The sequence below is a fragment of the Marmota flaviventris genome, chromosome 2 (assembly GCF_047511675.1).
Source record: "Marmota flaviventris isolate mMarFla1 chromosome 2, mMarFla1.hap1, whole genome shotgun sequence".
NCBI classification, from domain to species: domain Eukaryota; kingdom Metazoa; phylum Chordata; class Mammalia; order Rodentia; family Sciuridae; genus Marmota; species Marmota flaviventris.
The window spans coordinates 79,291,203-79,314,745 of NC_092499.1; the positions used below are offsets into that span (position 1 = coordinate 79,291,203).

Consider the following 23,543-nt stretch of genomic DNA (forward strand, 5'->3'; position numbering starts at 1 on the left):
CTTTTTTTTCTTATCTTACAACTAGAGTAATTATGTTGAATTTTATATGTGCAGAAGGTTAGACATTATTAACTTCAGGATAGAAACAGTTATGAAACTCTTACTACTAGAGGGGTGTACTGGGGCTAACACTGTTGAGAATTATTATCAAAAATGACTTCCTGGCACTTGCCTCACAAGTGTGAAGCACTGGGTTTGATCCTCAGCACCACATAAAAATAAATAAACAAAATAAAGGTATTGTGTCCATCTACAACTAAAAATTATTTAAAAATTTTAGAAAGTAATTTCCTTTATAATATATATTTTATACATTTTAGATGTACATTTTATACATTTGAAAGATGTTGACATAGTATCTTCTTTGAGCTCATTTACTTCCATAAATCTGAAACAATAAATGTTAACAACAAAAAAAGTTAATCTAAAACCAATCCAGATTTTTTTTTGAGATGAGGGTCTTGCTATGCTGCCCAGGCCTTCTGATATCTGGGACTACACATGCATACCACTACTCTCTGCTCAGGTGTAGTTTTAAAAGTACTATGCTATTGGGTCTGGGGTTGTGGCTTAGTGGCTTGCCTAACATGTGAAACACTGGGTTCGAGTCTCAGCACCATAAATAAATAAATAAATAAATGTCCATTGACAACTAAAAAAAAATTTAAAATATTACTATGCTATTAAAGAAGAGTAAGGTAACAAGAACAAGAAAACAGAATTCTATAAGAATTACCTAAAATAACCATAAGAAGTTTATATTCACTACATTGAGAAATAAGATGATGGCTTGAAAGGATATGTTATACTATAGAGACCCTCTGCTTAAACTTGTAAATACTAATAAAAACTTTTTAAAAAGGTTGTAAGAAAACAAAGAATCATTGAATAAAACAAAACAACCGGTAGCTAAATCACATATGTAAAACAATGAAAGAAACTCATAGATTTAAAAAACGAAATAAGATTCATCCTGCAAAATACAGGATTACAAAATGAAAAATAAGGCTTCAGCACCTGTGTAACCCCAATCTCTACCCAAATACATAACAGTATCATGGATACCCAAAGTTCCTGTATACCCCTTTCCATCAGTCAATGCCCCAGGTATAAACACTCCCCTCCTTCTATTCTGTGGCTTAGCTCAAGCTGCCTAGAACTTCATGTAAATGGAATCTCAGAAGGTGAACTCTTGCAGGTTTTGTTCTCTCCACGTTTTTAAGGTTTATCCATATGGCTGGATGTATCAGTAATTAGTTCTTTTTATTGCTGAGGTAATCCAGTCTTCCTGTTTGCTCTTGAGTTTCCTAGATTTAATGTTTGTTGTCCTGCATCCTAGAAAACTCCAAAGCAAACCAGAGAGTTAAATTATATGAATTCCCCTGTAGGACCATATGAGCTTGTTTATAGGACAGTTTATCAATATTTCTGTTAATGGATATCTTCTATGAACGTTCTTATGCAGGTGTGTGTGTGTGTTTGTGTGTGTGTGTGTGTGTGTGTGTGTATGTACTTTCACTTCTTTGGGGCAAATACCTAAGAGTGGAATCGCTGGGTTATAAGAGAGATATAAGTTCAGCTATATTAAGAAATTGCCTTTTTTTTCCCCAAAAGGGATGTTCAGTTTTACACTTTGAACAAAGTATGGGAATTCCAGTTGCTTCACTCAACTGGCCAGTCCTAGGACTCATATGGGGTTTCCAGTCTTTTTTAATTTTAGCTCTGCTAGTGGATGTGTAGTAATATTTTGGTCTGAGTTTGTCTTTCCCCGATGACTAAAGATGTTGTGTTATTGGCTTTTTATATATTTTCTTCTCTTTTTTTTTTTTCTTTGTACTGGGGATTGAACCCAGGGACATATAACCACTGAGCCACATCCCCATCTCTTTTTATTTTGACACTGGGTCTCATTAAGTTGCTTAGGGCCTTGCTAAATTGCTAAGGCTGGTCTTGAGCTTGAGATTCTCCTGCTTCAGCCTCCCATGTCACTGGGATTACAGGCGTACACCACCTCGCCTGGCTTATATATCTTTTGTGAAGAAATCTACTCAAATCTTTTGACCACTTCTAAGTTAGGTTGTCTTAAAAAAATCAGAGTTGCAGCTGATTTTCATAAATGCTGAACATCAGTTCCTTGTCAGATATGGGTACGTACTGCAAATCATTTTTGAAGTCTGTGGCTTCCCTTTGCATTTTTTGTTATCTTTTGACAAGAAATTTTAATTAAATCTAATTTATCAATTTATTCTTTCATGGTTATTACTTTCTATGACCTAAGAAATCTTTGCCTGTACTCAAGTTTTCTTTTAGAAACCTTTGCCTTTTTGGGGGAGGCGAGAAAGGGTAGTATTGGGGATTGGTTGAATTCAGGGTTGCTATACCACTGAGCTTCATGTCCAACCCTTTTTATTTTTTAAGATGGGGTGCCCCTAAATTGCTGAGACTGGCCTCAAAATTGTGACTCTCATACTTCAGCTTCCCGAGTCACTGGGATTACAGGTGTGTGTCATAGCACCCAGTACTAGGAACTTTTTTAAGTACTCAATAGTCATGTATGGTTACTCATACTGAATGTTAGAGGTAGAGAATGTTTTCATTATCACAGAAAGTTCTATGGAAAAGCACCACTTTAAATATTTTACGTTTTTTGGTTCAATATAAATTTTGGAATCAATTTATCAATTTCCTTTTTTGAAAACCACTTTATTGAAGTATGTACAAAAAATTGTACCTAATTAACATATACAACTTGTCAATTTCTATTTTAAAAAAAATGCATGGTAAAATTTTGGTGGGGATTGCGTTCAATTTATACATCAAATTGAGGAGAACTGCCATCTTAACAATACTGCATCTTCCAATCCATGAACATGTCATATCTCTTCATTAATTTAGGTCCTTAATTTCACTCAGTACATTTTGTAGTTTTCAGGATAGAGATCATGCTTGTTTTGGGAAAAAATAATCCAATTCTTTTTAAAAAATACTATTGTAACTGTTTTTTGAATTTCATTTTCTATATGCTATATTAAAAATATAATGAGTTTTTACCTGAGCACTTGCTAAATTCACTAATTTTAATGGTCAATAGACTCTTTAAGATCCTTATGTTCTCCATAAACACCATGTTTCCTGCAATTAAAGATAGTCTTACTTTTTTTAAAAAAAAACATTTAGTTGTAGATGGACATAATAACTTTATCTATTTTTTTAATGTTATGCTGAGGATAGAACTTAGTGTATCACACATGCTAGCCAAGTGCTTTACCACTGAGTTACAACTACAGCCCCAGTTTTATTTCTTAATTCACAATTTTATACTTTTTCTTGTTATATTATACTATAGAATGGAATAGTATTGGCATCCTTTCTTTGTTCCCAATGTTAAGGACAGAACATTTGCTATTTAAGTATGATATTGATTGTAATATCTAAGTAGAATATTGGCTATAAATTTTTTTAAAGGGTGCTGAATTTTGCTAAATGGTTTCTTTTTACTTCTATTGAAATGTTAATGTGGTTTTTCTTCTTTGTTCTCTTACTGTGGTGAATTACACTGACTATTTTTAAAATGTTAAACCAATGTGGCATTCCTGGACAAATCCCTCTTGTCCAGGAATGCAACCAGATTTTGAGTCTGTAAGTATAAGTGATGGATAAGATTCTATAATTTTTATTTATTTTGTAATATTTTTGTTAAGACGATTTTAGCACTGAGTAATGCTGGCATCATAAAACCTGTTATCACATGTTCCTATTTTTTAATAGTTTTGATGTTTTTTTAAAAAAATATATTTATTTTGTTTATTTATTTTTATGTGGTGCTGAGGATCGAAGCCAGGGTCTCTCACGTGCGAGGTGAGCGCTCTACCACTGAGCCACAACCCCAGCCCCAGTTTTGATATTTTTTATTAAAAATTTTTTCCCCCTTAGGAACAATTAGCTGAAACTAAAGTTTTCACACACACACACACACACACACACACACACACACACACAATGGTGTCCATTTAATCTGTCAGCTTTTCTGGCAAAAAATGTTCACAATACTAATTTTTCTTTTAATATCATAAGATTGAGAGTGGTGATCCCCTCTTTTATTCATAGCATAAGCATTTTGTATTTTAATCTTTTTTCTACAAATCAAATTTATTGATCTATTCAGAGTCAACTTTTGCTTTAATCTCTCTTGTTTTGTTTCATTGGTTTCTATTATTATCTTGGTCCTTCACTTATTTTTTTCTTTGCTCCCAAGTGTCTAAGTAGGAAATTCATGTCATTTTTATCTTTCTTCTTTTCTAATGTAGTATTTTAAGCTATAATTTTCCCTTCAAGCACTAGTTAGCTGCATTCCCACAAATTTTGATATCTTATATTTCATTAGCCTCCATTTTTATGTTTTCCCTTGTGATTTCTTTTTGCCCACATGTTTAGAATGGTGTTGTCCATTTCCTTACTTATTTAGATGTACTGTTACTAATATTTACTTGCATCATGGCCAGAGAAGAACATTCTCAGATTCTAGTTTTGAATGTGTTCAGATTTGTTTCATGGCCCATTGTGTGATGTTTTGATGACCATTTTCATGATCAATTGAGAGAAATGTTCCTTCTCCAGTTATAGGGCATTAAGGTAGTGTTCAGATTTTCTATGTATACTGATATTGTTTTATTATCTGCTGAGGATAGGGAATTAAAATCTCCAACTATGATTGTTGGTTTATGTATTTCCCCTTTATTTCTCACTAATTTGGCTTCATAACCAATTTATGATTATGTGTTGATGAAACATTCCTCTTTATATTTGGTATATATTTATTGCTCCCTGATGAAATGTACATTTTCATATCTGGTAATACTCTGTTTTGGTCTATTTTATCTGATACTAATGTAGCCTTCTATGCTTACTGAATGCATAACATATTGATTTCCATTTTTAATTTTCAACCTATATATGTCTTTAAATATATTTCAAGTACATCCTAGGAGCCAGGATATAGATGGCCTTTAAAAAATCAATTTTGGTTGGGAGCTGGGCGCAGTGGCACATGCCTGTAATCCCAGTGGCTAGGGAGGCTAAGGCAGGAGGATTGTGAGTTCAAAGCTAGCCTCAGCAAAAAGCGAGATGCCAAGCAACTCAGTGAGATCCTGTCTCTAAATAAAATACAAAATAGGGTTGGGGATGTGGTTCAGTGTTTGAGTACCCCTGAGTCCAACCCCTGGTACCAAAAAAAAAAGAACAATTTGGGCCATGTGTGATGGTTCATGCCTTGTAATCCCAGCAGTTTGGGATGCTGAGGCAGGAGGATTGAGGGTTTAAATCTAGCCTCAGCAATTTAGAGAGGCCCTGTCTCTAAATAAAATATAAAAAAGGCTGGGGATGTGACTCAGTGGTTAAGTATCCCTGAGTTCAATTTCCTGTACCAAAAACAAAGCAAAACCCAACCAACCAAACAAACAAAAAACCAAAGCCAGCCTCAGCGAGGTCCTGGTAATTTAGCAAGACCCGGTCTCAAAATAAAAAAATAAAAAGGGCTTGGGATGTGGCTCAGTGGCTAAGCTCCCCTTGGTTCAATTGCTGGTTAAAATAATAAATTTTGGCAGTGTATTGTTTGGGGCAGGGGTAGGGGATCTCACTATATTTATTGCCCAGGCTGTCCTGGATCTCCTGGATTCAGGAAATTCTTCTGTTTCAGCTTCCTCAGTAGCTGGTACTATAAGCCCATACCACCTGCCCAGTTCTTGATAGTCTATTTTTTAACCAATAATATTTAATGTAATTAGGGATGTCTGGTTTAGAGCTTACATTTTACTTTGTGTTTTCTGTTTGCCCCTCTTGTATTTTGTTGTAATGTTGCTCTAGGACAGCAGTTTTTAAAGTGTAGTCTAAGGACTCTAAATGTCAAAATCAAACAAAATAAAAACTACTTAAACTGAACATGGTGGTGTACACCTGTAATCCCAACGACATGGGAAACTAAAGCAGAAGGATCTCAAGTTTGAGGCCAACCTGGGCAATTTGGTGACACCCTGTCTGAAAATTTAAAAAGGCTGAGAATATAGCTCAGTAGTGAAACACTCCTGGGTTCAATCTCCAGTACCTCAAAAAAAAAAAAAAAAAAAAAAAAAAAGATGACTTTATTCTTTGCCTTTTTTTTTCTTGAGTATAGTTTTCTGAGGCTACGTGATACATGATGACGTCATCTCTTTGTGTGCATGTTGTTCTGTGTTTTCTATGATTTCCGATACAGTGGAGTTAGGTTATAAATTTATATATATAAAACATTTTCAGAGATTAACTCAGTTTGTTCTCTGTAGTTTTACTGGGTTCTTACTATTTCCATTATAGGACTATACCACTGAAACCCTTTATCATTGAACAAATTGTATTTTCAAATCCCCCAATTTTTCTTGCATCTACATGAAAACACAGAATACATACACAATGAGTTTTACAATATTTAAAATTTTCTTCAGAAACTTAAAACTCATTTGGTATAAAACTCATTAGAATTCAATATTTTACTTCAAAATGAAAAATAAAACCCCAGTTTTTATACTTAGGAATGGATCATTGTCTTAGGAATGGGAAATTATTATTTAACAGGTAGAGTTTCAGTTTGGGATGATAAAAATGTTCTGGAAATGGACAGTGGTGATGGCTGCACAACAACATGAATGTACCTAATATCAGTGAACTTACACTTAAAAATTGTTAAAAATTTATGTTATGTATATTTTAGTACAATTAAAAAAAATCTCTCAACACACAGCTACTCTCTCTACGATACTGAGAAAGATGAAAGTACCAGAGAGCTCTGTCTCAATGAGGGGAAGAATCTACTTTGAAGGAAATATATAAATAAAAGACAAAAATATTATGAAAGTTATGTTTCAATAGGCATCATAAATGTGAAGAATTTACCTTATTATGTCGTCTGTAACAGAACATTTTGAATACTATTATGGTCCAAGATAAGCTGCAGCATCGTTTGAAACCATTCAGAGCTTAAAGCAAAAGGAATTGAAAATTTAAGTGCAGGTGTGATGAATGCTTTAAACACCAAATATTGTTTTCACAATAGAAATGAGAAAGTCACTGGAAATTTTTTTTTCAGGCTAAAAATGTAAATCATTTTACAGTGATATACTGTATTCTTCGTTATCATGCATTCCTAGTTAAAAAAAATTCATTTAAGAATATCTTTGATGAAGCAGTGAAAATGTATTAAACATCAACCCTATAGTGTTAGTGTATTTAATATTCTGTGTGATAAGTTGTGCCCCTAATGCACTTCTGCTTTATGCTAAATATAGTGTTGGCCTTCAGGAAAACTATTTATGTGATTATTTGATTTGGAAGTAGACCTTTTTTTTTCTTTCTTTCTTAGAACACCACTTTCTACTTGATGGACAATTATGGCAGACAAACAATGGTTATTCAGACTTGCCAGCTAGGCATGTTTGGTTTTTTCCCCCCAAAATAAACAAAATGAGACTATCACTTCAAAGAAAGAATATGGAAGTTTTTATTGCCAATGATGAAATTTGAAGTTTCAAGAGAAAATAGAATTTTAGGAAAGTTATACACACTTGTATCCATGATTGACAGATTACCCAAACCAGACTTTTCTGATGAGATGGTGTGATAGTAACACATGTGATTTTGGACATTTTGAAATGAAATATGCCAACATTTAGAAGATCTGTCACCACTCATGTCTAAATGATCAATGCATGATGTTACAGAATTGCTCAAAGTGCAAGATAGACAAATGGAGAGTTCACAATTTAAAATTCTACATGCCCACTGACCTTTACAAAACCTTGATTTCTGAGTTTTGGTGTAGTATTAAAGAAAATACCCACAAATATCTGAAAAGTCTATAAAATTATCTGTTTTCCATCTGCAAATACTGGAAAAGATAGGCTTTCTTCATGTACTTGAACATAAATGACATATCACAACATACTGAATGCAGGAGCAGACCTGAAAACCCAGCTGTCTTCTACTAAGTCAGACACTAAGGAGACTTGCAAAATGTAAAACAATGCTTATTTTCTCTTTTAGAAAATATAATTATTTTTTACAAAAGTTTTCTATTTATGGGCTCAATCCCCAGCACTACACACAAACTTTTTTTTTTTTTTGCTATTTATATTAACATGTAATGGGTCTATTATTTGAATTAAATGAACATTTTTATAATTTCTCAATTCTTATTTCTAATATGTTTGAGGTATTTGATATAATGTACATAAAAATGGATTTTTGGATTCTTAATAATTTTTAGGAGTATAATAGAGTATCAGGACCAAAAAGCTTGAGAAGCTCTATTCTAAAGATTATGACATATATTCTGAACTTTTTAAGTCTTATCCCTGCCCTTTATGCTATAGCTGTTATATGTAACAGAGTAGTAATATTACATCTACATATGTAAGCCTCATAATATTGTTACATTTTTTTCTTTGCACAGCCATATGTATTGTAAAGAAATATTTACCGATATATTTACTATTTCTTGTGTTCTTCATTCACTTCCAAAGAGCTGGAATCCAAGCCATTTTTCTCTTCATTTTGTAGTACTTTTCTTAACATTTTTTGTAGTTCAGGTATGCTGTTAATTATCTAAGTTTTCTTTTATCTGGAAGAGTTATTTCTCTATTTTTAAAGAATATTTTCATTGGAGCCAGGTGCAGCGGTGCACACCCACAATCTCAGCTACCTGGCAGGCTGAGGCAGAAGGTTTGCAAATTCGAGGTCAGCCTGGGCAACTTGGTGAAACCCTACCTCAAAATAAAAATATAAAAAGGAATGCAAATGTAGGTCAGTGGTAGAGCATCCATGGTATGGGTACAATTCCTATCATAGGATGTAAAAAAAATATTTTCACTGGATACAGATTTCAGAGTTAAAAGTTTTTTGTCCTCTATGCTCCATTATTTCTGATGAAAGGTGAGGTATCATTAGAATCCCTGTTCTCTGATGTGAGTCTATAATTCATTTTTTCTCTAATTCTTTTTTAATTTTCTCTATATTTTCAGCTTGAAACAATGTGACTATGATGAATTGAGATGAAGTTTTCTTTATATTCAATCTTGACTGGGGTTGCTCAGCTTCTTGAAGTTATAAAATTGTCTTAACAAAATTGGAAAATTTAGTTCATTTCTCCAAGTATTTTTCCAACTTCATATTCTTGTTTCTTCTGGTTACACTAATTATACCTCTTATACCCTGAGGCTTTGTTCACTTTTTTATGATCTTTTCCTCACCTTCATATGTTCTTCAGATTGGATAATTTCTATTGATCTATTTTTAGTTCACTGGCTCTTGCTTCCTCTCCAATCTACCATTATGCATATCTAATGACTTTTTTTTTTTTTTTTTTTTTGCAGTACTGAGAATGAAACCCTGAAGCATTCCCCCAGCCCTTTTTTGAGACAGGGTCTCACAAAGTTGCTAAGGCTGGCCTTGAATGTGAAATCCTCCATCCTAGGCCTGTGATTTATTCATTTTTATTAGTTTTAAATTCTAGAATTGCCACTTGTTATAGTTTTGACTTGAGATTTTCTATGTATCCATTCAGGTGTATTTTTCTTTACATCCTTGAACATATTATAAAATATTTGCTTGATAAATCCCAAATCCAGGTCATCCTGGGGTATATTAGGGGTTGTCTCCAGTAATTTTTTATTTTGCTTTTGACTCTAGGTTTTATTTTTCATTTTTCTTCATATACCTAGTAACTTTAGGTTGTGTTCTGGACATTGTGGGTGACATATTTTATAAAGTCTGGATTATGTTTTATTTCTCTGAAAAGTATTAATTTTTGTTTTAGTAAAAAAACAATCTTGGCTGGACTCAGATCCCAAACTCTGTCTCCCATGCATAGAGAACAGAAATCTCAGTGTAATTCATTTATCATTAATTGTACCATCTAGAGTATGTCTTGCACATGTGAAGGTCAGGTATCAGACAAAAATATGAAAGAGTTTATAGTCAGAATATGGGGCTTCCTTTGTTGAACTGTCTCATTCCTGAGATTTCCCATTTACTTTTCACTTGCAGTAGATGCTAGAATTTTATCTTTTGATTTTTCAAACCAACGAAAGAGTAGATTTCTCTTCAAGTTTTGGCTGGCCCTTGGATGGGACCTTTCCTTAGGCTAAAAGCTATAAAAACTAGGAATCTCATTCAGTGTCATTTCCTTCTATTCAAAATGTTGATCTCCAGTGCATTCAGTGCTTTTTATATTTTGTTCAGAATTTATCATTGCTATTTGTGGAAGGCTGATCCAATAGAAACTATTTCAGACTTTTTCAGAAGCAGAAATTTGTACATATTTTATCAAATTACCTCACAAATATTATTTCCATTTTGAAATGAAAATGCCCAACTAAATATTAAAAATGAGAAAACATTCCCAATTAAAAATTTAAAATGTTTTGATAATTATAAGACCTGAACAGTTTCACAAAGTTTCATGCTGCTAAGACACTTGATATTTGATATCTGATTTCTATGATCCTGATGTTGCAGAGTAGATGGTTTTTACTGGGTGGACCATCTGGCAGTAGAAAAATGACACAATTCTGAATATACTAGCTAGTAGAAATATAAGGAAAAAATTACTTAAAAATTTAGGAATAGATAAATGATAAATGATATAAACCCAGTATAAGAACTGAGCATGTAGTTCAGTGGAGCACTGGATTTGGTCCCTATTATGGGGAAAGAGGGAACCCAGCAAAACAAGTAGGGATTTTTCAAATGGGACAAGTGTGTGGTGGATCAGTCCAGCAAAACTTGGGGTATTACAACCGGTGTAACAAAGGCAAATTTAAAAAGATCTACATCTTGAGATGGATAAAGTAAATCCCAGTAAGTCAAGACATTATAACAGAATATTGGGAATTTGACAATCATACCTATTAAAGGAAATGGTGCAGCCTATATTTTCCATCATCTCCAAATTCTAGTTAAGTCCTGTTTCAAGGTAGTAGAAGAGCAACACTACTTGTATAGCTTTTCCTTAGTTATGAACTATATTACCATAGACCACTGCTTTAGTATTACAGGATTTGTTGGCCTGCATGAATGGTCAGTAATATAGTTAGGCTGAATGTTACCATGTCTCTGAAAGATGCTGCTGCTACCTCTCATCCAATACATTCAATAATAAAGATCACGGATAGAGTGAACATGGAACAGGAAGGTTTACATAGACTTGTGTGTCTTTTCCAGATCCACAGGGATTGGTTTCAGGACTACCCCCCATACCCAAATCTGTGGGTGCTCAAGTCCCTTATATAAAATAGTATAGCATTTTGGTATAATCTCCTGTATAGTTTAAGTCATGCTAGATTATTCATAATACCTAATCCAATGTAAACACTATGTGCTGTATTATTTATGGAATAATGACAAGAAAAAGGTCTGTACACATTCAGTATAGATAGAATTCTTTTCCCTCAAATATCTTTGAGGAAACAAGTAGATTTCACAGTTGGTTGAACTGGAAGGTGGAGAACCTGTGACTATGGAGGGCCTGGCTGAACGGAATTCAGGAGGGAAACAGATAACGTAGTGTTGCAAATTGCATACTGGGTTGGGAAAAAAATCTGATATTGAGTACTAGGCAATGATTTTTTTCTATATTCTTATCCAGATATAAATTGTGTATTCCCTGGCCAGCTATATGAGCTTAAAAGCTTTATTTTTATTCTCACCCAGTCTCTGAGGTCTTTAATAAAAAAGAATCCTAATCTGCCAGCACAGGGACTAAATATCTATTACTGATTTGAACCATTTTGTGCTCATGAGTTATTATATTCTTTAAAAGTGATATGTGTTCTATATTCTTATAAACATTTTTCCTAAAAGAAAAAATATTATAATAAAAAGATATATTAGCATATATTCCAATGTTAAAAATCCTAATTTTGATAAAAAGTAAATTGATGCAAATATACCACAAATATCATATAAAGGCAATCAGCAATTTAAAAACTTTTTTTTTGTGGTACTGAGATTGAACTAAGCTTTATAATGTATGGTAAGCAAGTACTCTGCCACTGAGCTATAACCCCAGCCCTAAAAAAGCTTAAAGAAAAAGACCAAAACTAACAATCATGCCAATAAATATAAATTATTTGACCCACCCTATAGAAAGAGTTGCACTGCTGGGTGGTGGTGCACACCTGTAATCCCATTGGCTCAGGAGGCTAAGGCAGGAGGATCGCAGGTTCAAAGCCAGCCTTAGCAACTTAGTGAGGCCCTACGCAATTAAGCGAGACCCTGTCTAAAAAAATAAAAAGGGCTGGGGATGTGACTCAGTGGTTAAGCGCACCTAGGTTCAATACCTGAAACCAGAAAACAAAACAAAACAAAATGTCTTGCTAACTAACAAATGAAAAACAAATTCCATAATATTTTACTCAAGGAGATACACTCAAAATATTACCAACAGACAAAAAGTTAAAGGATGGTATTAAGTCTATTACACCAATGCAAACATAAGAAAATTGATATTGTAGTAAAAGATACAGTATATTTCAGAATATCCATAAGTAAAAAGGCCATTTCAGTGCTTTCTTTGGCAGCACATATACCAAAATTGGAACCATACAGAAAAGATTAGCGAGACCCCTGTGAAAGAAAGCCAGGCAAATTTGCAAAGTGTTCCATACTTTTAAATTTCTGAGCATATAAAATACCCTGCCCTCCCGGGGCCTCCAATCTCCTGGGAGAGATAAACATAGAAGATTTTTAAAAAGAGGAGAGGATTTCATAATTATAACAAAATCTTCCAAAAAATTCTAAGAAAAACTAGGTACATATTAGATGAAATGTAATTAGAAACTTCAATTCTTAACAAAATCAAGGAGGAAAGGTAAATAGAGGCACATAAATTAAACTATTCAAAAGAGAAATCCTGTTCTTCAGGATTTTTATTCTTCTTTAGGGATCATTCTTCCTTTGGAGAGTTTGATTAAATATATAGGACTCCTCTCAAGTAAATTTTGCCAACATTTTCAGGTATTCAAGAACTCATTGAAGCTAGTAAACCACTGTTTAGGATCACAAAAGCTTACACTTTTAAATACTTCCTAAGTGGTAGGCATCTAGTAAACATTTCATATGAATTTCCATTTAATCCTCCCATCAACCTTCTGAGGTAGATACTACTCTTATCCTCATAGCAACTTAGGAGAACAACACTATCTTTATCTCCATTTCAGAGATGAGGAGAGTGAAGCTTAGAGATGATATTACTTGCCTAAAGTTACACAGCCCACAAGTAGCAGAGCTGAGAATTACATCTTCCTCTAATTCCAGGTTTCTACCTTTTAATCCTTATGATATACTTTTTTTTCCTCACTACAGTCTTTCCATATTAATTTAAAATAACATATCCAAAAAAGAAGTGCAAACATATCCAAAAGTATATTCAAATCAAATTTTAATGTAGACCACTCATTGCAAAAGAAAACTTGAAGCAGTTATAGAGATACAAATAAAAAACAATTATAGAAACGTGTATGTGTGTTTGAGGGTGGATAAGACAATTAATGAGGTAGATCCAGAACCAAAAACAGGTATCGAAACGTTTATGCTTGATAGAGGTGAGCCACATATTTGCTTCTGAGAACATAATAGCCAGAGAAAAGAAGGATCTAATCAATGCTGCTTTTCCTGGTACTGAATATAGAAAAAGATCTTTTCTGGGGACATGTGTGGACAATATCCTCAACAATATACAATGATGATTTTAGAATAAATTTTAAAAATATTTTTTTTAGTTGTTGATGGGCCTTCATTTATTTATATGTGGTGCTGAGAATCAAACCCAGTGCCCCACATGTGCTAGGCATGCTCTCTACCACTGAGCAAAATCCCAGCCCTAGAATAAACCTTTTTTACAAGAAGTTTCTTACAAATAACTTGATTTAGGCCAAAGTATGATGTCAAAATATAGGAGAGAAAAGATGACTCAGCCCAGAGTACAATGTAATCTTAGTACAAAACTCTGCAGTGATTTAGATTGGGGTGAGCATAAAATATAGAATACGGTAAAATGAACAGACTGTACATACTCCAGGTCATCTATCTGACAATTAAGCTTGTGAATTTGCCGGTTGAGAGTTTATTCTCCCCGACAAGAACCTAGAGTACAGAAATTTCACATTATGTAGTAGGCCAGATTTATGTTCATGGACATTCAAGCAAAGGGTAAAACTTATAACTTTGTATGAAAATTAGAGTGTTAGAGAAAAGATGTCTCATTTTTTAGACTTTCTTCCAAGGTGAGCTGATAAAGATAATACTTAACTTACACTAATATGTAATTGTGTTGAGACATGGATGAAATTTGAACATAAATTTTGTTTTTATTAAATAAGGGATGTTGCTGCATTATAAGATTATAGAAAGCTGTCAAAGCGGTACTTGAGAAAACATTGATCTCAATATCTTAGTTTATAAAATAATGAATTAAATATCTATATAAGCATAGACACATGGAACAAAGTAATATCCTTAGATATGCAAGAAAGTTAAAAAAATGAAAACAAACTTGAAATTGACAATAACTAGTATTTAAAAAGTAAAAGTTCTGTCTAGTTGCTTAAAATATAAGTTAAAAAATAAGAAATGAAAAAGATAACATAAAAGATACTTAAGTGCTTTCTAAACTGAGTCTGAGGTAGATTGTTCTAGATATAATTATAAAAAACTCTTATCATTTTTAAAAGCAAACCCAAACTGATTTTGAAGAAAATTAACATGGAGATTGACATTCTTCTTAAAAATGACTCAAAAGTCTATTAGTAAGAAAATAGTTAAATTTGGCATATGATGAAATGTTATGTAGCCATAACAGTTTTTAATAGCATGAGAAAAGTCTTTACTAGTTTTAGGGGAAGAGCAAGGAATAAAGTTATATTTACTGTTGAGTTCTTATAGTTAAGTATCAGGGGTGATATTACTGTTTTCATTAATTTTAAAATCATATTTTTCATATTGTCAAATTTTAATAATTAGAAAGGATTTTAAGATATAATAATGTTAAGAAGGTTAACTGCCTATAAAAGTTAAAACTATATATTTGGTGGAAATAAACCCAGTTAATAAATCAACCAATAACAGGGGAAAAAAATGAAACAAACAAACAAAAAGTTTACCAAAGAAAAACCTTCTGCAAAAGGTGATGGAAGGATTTCAAGTTTTCTAAGAATAGGTCTATTCTATAAACTTTTGGCAAAATATGCTCATGAGTTTAATGGCAGACAATGTCTATAATTTTAGTGCTAGGTAATATATTGTGACTTTCCACAAATTACTTTTTTATCCTTACAACACTACTATGGGCACAGTTAACTAATACTTTAGTATAAACACAGAGACTAAAGCCATAGAGTTAGTAAATGTCAGAGCTCTTTTACAACGCCATCTTGGGGTGGGGGGAAGCATACAAATATATACTTAATACTACAGATTATTAGTAAACATGGGTGATGTAAACGGAACCAATATGTGGTTATAAAGAATAATGGTTGCCAGGCACTGTGGCGCACGCCTATAATCCCAGTGGCTCTGGAGCCAGAGGCAGGAGGATCACTAGTTCAAAGCAGTCTCAGCAACTTGGCGAGAACCTAAGCAACTCAGTGAGACCCTATCTCTAAATAAAATACAAAATAGGTTGGTCGAGTGCCCCTGAGTTCAATCCCTGGTACCCCCCACCCAAAATAAAAAAGAATAATGGTCTGCAGAAGAACTGTGGTCAGACCTGAGTTTGAAACAGTTAAACTATGTGATCTTGGGCATGTTTTTTGATTCAGTTTTCTCTGGCACAACTCAGTTGTGAAAGTTCTACTTGGTAACAATGAGGCTCAGAAATGATACCCTAAAGTGTGGCACTTTGAACTGGAGCAACAGTCTCAGAACTAAGGTCTCCTTGACTTTCTCCTACCCCATCTCATCTTTGATCCTTTTTCCTCTCCAAAGCCAGGGAAAGGCTTTCTGAAAAGTGAAGTTCCCTTTTCTAAAGGAAGTTCCTTTCTTAGGTGTGAAACTGCCAGGAAATCTCACTGGCCAGAAAGGATTAACCATTACAGAAAGTACTGAAAATTAAATACCACACTTAAAACTCTAAGGAACTCTGTCCCAGGCCACTATCTGTTTTTCGTTCATATTTCTCCCAAATATCATTTGCTACCCCTGTACTATTCTCTACTATATGACACTTTCTTCACCCTTCTGAGAATGATATTTAGGTCCTCAACCATCTGTCTCTTCTTTGAGTTTCATATTTTATATGGCTCCTGTACACATTAATAAGTTTATATTCTTTTTCTCCTGTTATGTCTATTGCTGATTTATTTCAGCAGACTTACAGACCCAAACTTCAGAGAGGGAGAAACTCCCTTGGCCCCTCCTGTTTTGGCAGAATTCCAAAATCACTTTGCTCTTTCAGAAGTTGCAATAGGGAAGAGCCTAGGATCTGACAAGATGGCAAAAAAAGGTAAGAAATTTTGTCTCCTGGATCTGCCTTTGGAATCCAGTTGAGCTAATGGTTAAGAGTCTTTTCCCTTTTAATTTATTTCAGGAGACTTGTTTGCCAAACCTTCAGAGGGAAGATTTGAACTTCCATACAGTTACTAGGGTAAAGTTGCTCTGGCAAAGACTGTATGCAAGCACAGAATGCATTTACTCAACAAATATGTATTGAACACTTAACTTTATGCCAGGCATTATTTTAGACAAAAGGGATAGAAAAGTGAACAAAACAGGCAAGAGAACTACTTTCAGAGTTTACACTGTAGGAGGGAAAAGCAAAAAATAAGCATGCAAACAATAATTTTGCTATTGATAAATGCCATGAAGACAATAAAAGGACAGATATTGCAATCAGAATGATAGAGAACCTCATATGAGTGATTAAGAATAGTAGCTTTGACAAAGTGACATCTGAGCTGAGGCCTAGATACAAAGAAGTCATATACATACCTATAGGAGTGTAATTTAGGCAGACAGAACAAAATACACAAAGCCTACATGGCTGGTATAAATTTAGTATGTGTTTTGTGGTGAGGAACTAAGTCACCAAAAAAAAAAAAAAAAGCCCATGAGGCTGGAACAGGAAGAGGAGAGTTGTAGTGACAGAGAGTTTAAAAGAAGTCAGGGGCCAGATCATATAAGGTTCACAGTGCCTCTGCCTCCTAAGATCCAACCGCTCTCCTTTTTTTTTTAATGGGGGGGGGGGAGAGGGAGGCATAAAATAGTAATGTGGAAAATTAAAAAAACAAAACAAAACAACTATTTCCCTACTCTGACATGCCACTCACCACTCAACATAATATACTTCACGTCTGGTCACCAAAACATGTTGAGATTTCTCCCCACCAACTCATTCTCCAGCACATACCAACTGATGGTGCTATAATTTAATTCAATTTTGGCACAATATACTTAGAGATAGCATCAGATTCCACAGGTTGAGTGTTCAGTCCCACGAGACTGCCCTCCTCTTCAGATGCCAATCACAAGAACAGGTTGTCACTAATAGCTCTAAACAACAAGCTGCAAATTGGGGTTCCAAAGACTCCTTCCTTGGGTTAATTTGCTAGAGTGGGTCACAAAACTTAAGGAAACATGTTTACTAGTTTATTATAAAAGATATTACAAGAGATACAGATAAAAAGTCAGATGGAAGAGATGCATAAGGGATGGGACTGCAAGGGTTACATGACCTCTCTGGAGATGCCCTTCAAGCATCTCCATATATTCAAGGAAGCTCCTTGAAACCCATCCTTTTGGATTTTTATTGAGGCTACATTATGTAGGCGTGATTGATCATCACATCATTGACTACTGGTGATCAAACTCAACCTTGAGCTCCCACCCCCTCTCTAGAGATTGGAGGTAGGGTGGAGCTGAAAGTACAAACCCTTCTAATTATGCTTTGGTCTTTCTGGTGACTAACCCCCTATCAAGAAGCTATATAGGGGCTCCAAGTTACCTTATTTGCATACAACCCCCCCCCCCAAAAAAAAACCCCGAAACACTTGTCACTCTTGAGAATTTCAAGGGTTCTAGTTCCTTTGTGTCAAGAATCAGAAACAGAGAGATTCAATATATAGGTTTTATTATATCACAATATAATAGACCACATAATAGAATCATTCTAAAATACACCAAAAAGCAACCAGGAAATGAGATAATGTGAAAAACAACTGCCTGTTATGTAGTAGATACTGATAGGATAAAAAGGTACTAAATGAGAATAACTATCAAGTTTCTCAAATGGATAAAAATAGTTTTTTTAAGTGAAAAAGTTGATGGTTTAGTTTTAGGAAAAAAAGGAATGCAGAAGTATCAAAGTACTCCAAATTTAAGTCTGAATTAAGGGGACAAAAACAAAATTTAAAGAGATAGGTACAGGATGCAGGGAGGAAGAAAATGAAATATTTAAGCTGATGGAAATATCCCAAAGACAGTTGAGGTGAATAATTGAATAGAAATAAAAATGTGTAAGTAATCATTCAAAAAATTTCACTAATCCTCAAGTGTGAGGCATGAAGGGAGATATGAATAGTAAGTAGCTTTCCTTCCAGGAGGTTAGAATTTAGTCAGATAATCAGACATCTGCCCACAAATGGTATCTAGTATAAACTGAGAAGCCCCCCAAAGGAAACAAGCACACTTTTAGATAATTCAGACAGTGAGTCATTTCTAAATTTTATTTTGGAGATTGGGAGAAGGGACCAAATTAAGATTATAAATGGGAGGGCTGGGGCTGTAGCTTAGTGGTAGAGGGATTGCCTCATAGGTGTGAGGCACCAGTTCTATCCTCAGCACCATAAAAAATACTTACATAAAAAGATATTGTGTCCATTTACAACTAAAAAATTTTAAAAAAAGATTATAAATGGGAACCACTGGGGTTAGGTCCTGAGTTGGGTAAGAGGTGAATAGAATGCACAGGGAGGGGAAAAATGCATTCCTGGATAGTAAAAAGCCTGAGGATGTGGAGAAAGTAAGATGCTCTGTGTATCATTCAGAAATCACGTGGTAAGATTTGGTTGAGGCAAATTAGAGAGGATCTATCTCATGAACACAAAGTGTGTAAAGAAGGAAGAAGGAATAATAAGAGGAAAACAAAGTCTGAGGTTTAAGGAAATGTTCTTAGGAATAGCAAGAAAAAGGGTGAGTTGGAAAGTGGAATAGTTTATCTGTTATAATAAAAGAAATGTTCATTACTGTGTATTGTTATACAAGTAAAAAATAAAAATGAACCTTGTGATTATAAGGATAACATGAAAGCAAGATGACATGCTGTTTGAACACGGAAGTTTATAACCTAGTTAGGAAAATCAAAAACTACATAACAGTATAATATAAATAATCTAATCTCATCTGCCTTATTAGGTACTTATCTGAACATGTCTTCAGCAATGTTCCTAGACAATTCTGAATCCATATAGCTTTTAAATTTAAGATTTAAAAAATAATATAATAAAAATGAATACCTTTCATATGATAGTAAGGGGAAGATGTTTGAAATAATTCTAGGGAATTCATCAGATTACCTTTTCTTTTCAGTTTGCTAACTTAACTATATTCAGAGTATTATCCATTCCAAAACAAGTAAAGCCAAACTTAGAAAGTTAAGTATCTAAAAAGGAGGATCACATTAGATTCAATCGCATCTGTTTATGCTTTATCACTAGACAGTCAAGAGGATGAATTCTACTATTATTATACTAAGTAAAGATGGTATTATGGTCCATAATCATGACAGAATTATTTTTAATAGTCAAACTGAAGCCAGAATTAACTAAAATATTTAAATTTTAAGAACTCTTTATAAATTTAATAGAATAATTTTATAGGTATGATAAATTAGTTTGAAAGTTTGACTGTCTCTCTTTCTCTCTTGCTACATATACACATACATAGCAATGTGTGTATCTCCAAGTGTTCTGCTGAAATACATTCAAAATATAAAATTAAAATCTCTACCTAAATTTAAAGGACAAGTAGTTACCATATATTTAATTATAGTACTTTACTAGGACTATGTTAAGGATAACGACATTGTAGAAATCTAAAAATATTTCAGAGAACTGTTCAGTTTAAGATACTATTTTGCTTATCTTCAGTGAATAGGCAATGATGCCAAATTAAAGAAAGCTCTCCTGTGCAAGCGATTGTAAAAATGTCTGTATGTATATACCACACTCAATATTACATATCTATATCCTCACACCCAATGCCATAAATACTATGATGACCAATGCACTGCTCAACCACATGGTCCATCAACCACAGTAGAAACTTATATGGTCTTTTGTTCAAAAGATAACATTTGCCTTTTTTCCAAAGTACAAGAGAGAAACAAGGCCTATCTGTTTCATATATCATATGGACTTCATATTTTAGGGTTATAAGTAACATTTTTAAACCTTCATATAAATAAATAGCACTTTACCTATATGACATCTTTACACTGTTAATCTAAGTATAGGTAGAAATAATCTGGTAAATTTGTTTAATGGCAATACTGCCACCCTCACTGGACAAAATATTAAGTTGCTATTGCAGTTTTTATTTTTGACTATTTTTCATCCATTTGTATACATTCTGGTTTATTTAACCAGCCTCCAGTGCAGAATCATAGAAAACACAACATGCTTATTAGTATAAGCCTTTTTTTTTTTTCAAACCACTGTTTAGTAAGGGCCAAATTTTGACTACCCTTTAATTTCTAGTGACTATTCTTCCATGCTAAAAAATGTGTCTATAGTTGAGAAATGTAAAAAGCAATGAAAACTTTCCATTAAATTAAGGTTCTTTTGGTAAGGGTTTAAAATTAGATTTTCAAGTTCAAATTTAAGAAATATACTTACCTTTGATTCGAGGTAGACATTTGCTGATGACATTTTTGTAATTTTGCATATGTAACTAACTAAAGAGATGGCACAAAGAATAAACAAGCTATCATTAATTAATGCTCGAACAAACACAGTCCATTTCAACTGATTTTCTGGGACATCTCCATGGACTAGCATTGCGCAAGTCAAGTTCACCACTAAAAAGAGAAGACTTGCTAATATAAAGCCCAAATGCAGTAGAATTCTGAAAGAAAAAAAGAGTTTATTAGATGTTTACAAACTAATGAGAAATTAGTATGTCATTTTAGGGCACAAGAATTTCCTCAGCTTAAAATATTTATAATTTCATTAAATACAAATTTAATAATCCTTCAGAGTTACATGGTCTATATATGCTGTTAAGAAATTAGCATATAAATCATTTTAAGATGGCACAGATTTTAAAGCATTAATCCAGAAATAATCTGATGTGGATTTGAATTCAGTTGCTCCTACCAGGAAGATAATATAGGACTATTTTAACACAGTTTCAAGCAATCTTGAATTTTTTCATCTTTATAACTATTGAGCATATTTTCATTGACTTTTCCCTTCTGATAATTACCAAACTTTTAAACACTGCCTAGAAAATATACTGTATCTAAATTTAATCATTTAATATTAAATTTTTATGATTAGTCCCAAGTTTAATATGATCATATTTAGTATTAAATTTAAGAGGTAAAGGAAATCTTTTAAAATATATTTAACCCTATGAACTCCCAGTTATGTATATAAAACATTGCTTTCAAAATTGACTAAAGGACATGTATAATTTCAAGTACTCATCTACTGCATCTTCTTATAAAGGTATACATTTACTGTGCACATAGCACGGCTTACACATGAAATGCTTAACTTCTTTCCCTTAAAAAAAATTAGACCACCTCATATAAACTCTCTAGCTAAGGTGTGGCCATCTGTATAAAGTAGTAGTAACAGCTCTCTGTATGAAAGTAATCCCAGTTCAAATATATTTATATCTCCAAGTTAAGTAACATGGTCCAGAAATTTATTTGGCATCTTAATATCTATTTTGTGTCACTTAACAGTGGGAATCATAGATCACCTGCCCTTGGAAATAGTTTACACAAGATAAATTGAAGGTAATGTGTAATCAGTAACAAGGAAACAAGCTTTAAGTTTAATGCAAAATGAAAAGATTTTTGTTTGAAAATGTTGAATTTTAATATTCCCTTAGACTAAATAATAAGAACAAGAGTTACATACTTTGAAATCCAAAAAGGAGCTTGAAATTACATATCCAGGGAATTAGAGCAGTTTAGGAAACCAAAACATGGAGAGGGTAAATGAGCTGGACACTCAGTAGGTTAGTTAGTGGGAGAATTAGGTCAAAAACCCATCTCTTGACTTGACTGTTTAGCATTCACACTGTTGAGATTAATCAGTACTGAAACATTATTTAGTTCATGATATTATACTATACATTCTCACTCCAAACAATATAATCTAACTTTAGCATATGTACTTTATGATGCAACATCTGACATCTGAAGTGGGGCAAAAGCAGAGATGAAAAAAATAAAAAAGTATTAGTAGCACTGGCTGAAGGGAGAGAACAGAGGGCTACTCAATTTACTTCCTTTGAATCCATCTAACTACTAAAAAACTGCTAAGTTGCCCTCAGCAGCCCCTTCCTTTAACCTTGAGCAGTCTACTGTTAAAAATACTTAGATGTTTTAGATACTAAACATTAATATTAATTCTTTAGATCTTTTAGATAGAGATTTGGATACTTGTGGAACTTACTTGTGTTTGTCAAGTTCAGTGGCACATCTGACTTTACATATAACCTATAAAGAGAGTATAAAAAGGTTTTGAAAACACGTGTAATAAAGTATTCCTCAATTTCTTTTGACTTTGTGTTTCAAAGCAATGCAACTGTAAAAATTTGAAAAGTCAGGTCATGAAATTTATTCTTGTTTTTAAAGTTTATTACATCTAGGCAGAAATAAAGACAAGTGAGTTTTGGAATGTAAGAAGCAAATTATAGTTATCTGCACAGGGGACAGCTGAAACTCAGTAGAAGACAGTTGAGGAAAAAAATATAGGATGAAAAGTCAGCTTGTGATATGTTCAATACCCCTTCCCCCAGTACTGGGAATGGAACACAGAGCCTCACAAATGCTAGGCAAATACTTTACCACTGAGTTACATCCCCAGCCCTGATATGTTCACATTTGACAGAATTAAAAAGCACAACAGTAAAGAACAGAGAAATGGGCTGAGGAGAGAAACAGAATCAGATTAGAAACCAGTGGAAGAATTTAAAGGGAAGAAAGCATAGCCCTTGTTAAATTTTGCAAAAAGTCAAGAATGATTAAAAGACCATTTGATTGTGTCATTGGTATGTCACTGGTACCTTGCACAGAATAGTTTTCAGCAGGATGACAGAGCATACAAATATAAGGAGTAATAGGAAGACAACAGAAGCAGTGAGTACAGATAAACTGAAATATATGAAACTAAAAGAAACCTGGGATAACCTGTTAGGAGATAATTCTTTATGAATATCATGTTTTTGCATGGTCTAGATCTTCTGAGCAAAAGGGTTTGCAGGGCAAACATCTCTGAAATCTAGAGATA

At 33.5% G+C, this 23,543-nt stretch overlaps 1 protein-coding gene and 1 non-coding gene across 2 annotated transcripts in view; one reads left to right on the plus strand and one right to left on the minus strand.

The window, feature by feature from the left end:
* The window catches only part of Gpr137c (G protein-coupled receptor 137C), a 51,279-nt gene that overhangs the window by 6,851 nt on the left and 20,885 nt on the right, over positions 1–23,543 (minus strand). The window contains exons 2-3 of the mRNA XM_027929599.2: positions 22,707–22,750; positions 20,913–21,141 (exon numbers count right to left, since the gene is read on the minus strand). Coding sequence (XP_027785400.1) covers positions 20,913–21,141; positions 22,707–22,750 — 273 coding nt within the window. The remainder of the gene's footprint in view (positions 1–20,912; positions 21,142–22,706; positions 22,751–23,543) is intronic.
* LOC114088306 (U6 spliceosomal RNA) lies at positions 12,590–12,696 on the plus strand. The gene has a single exon (XR_003581968.1). It is a non-coding gene; the product is annotated as a U6 spliceosomal RNA (small nuclear RNA).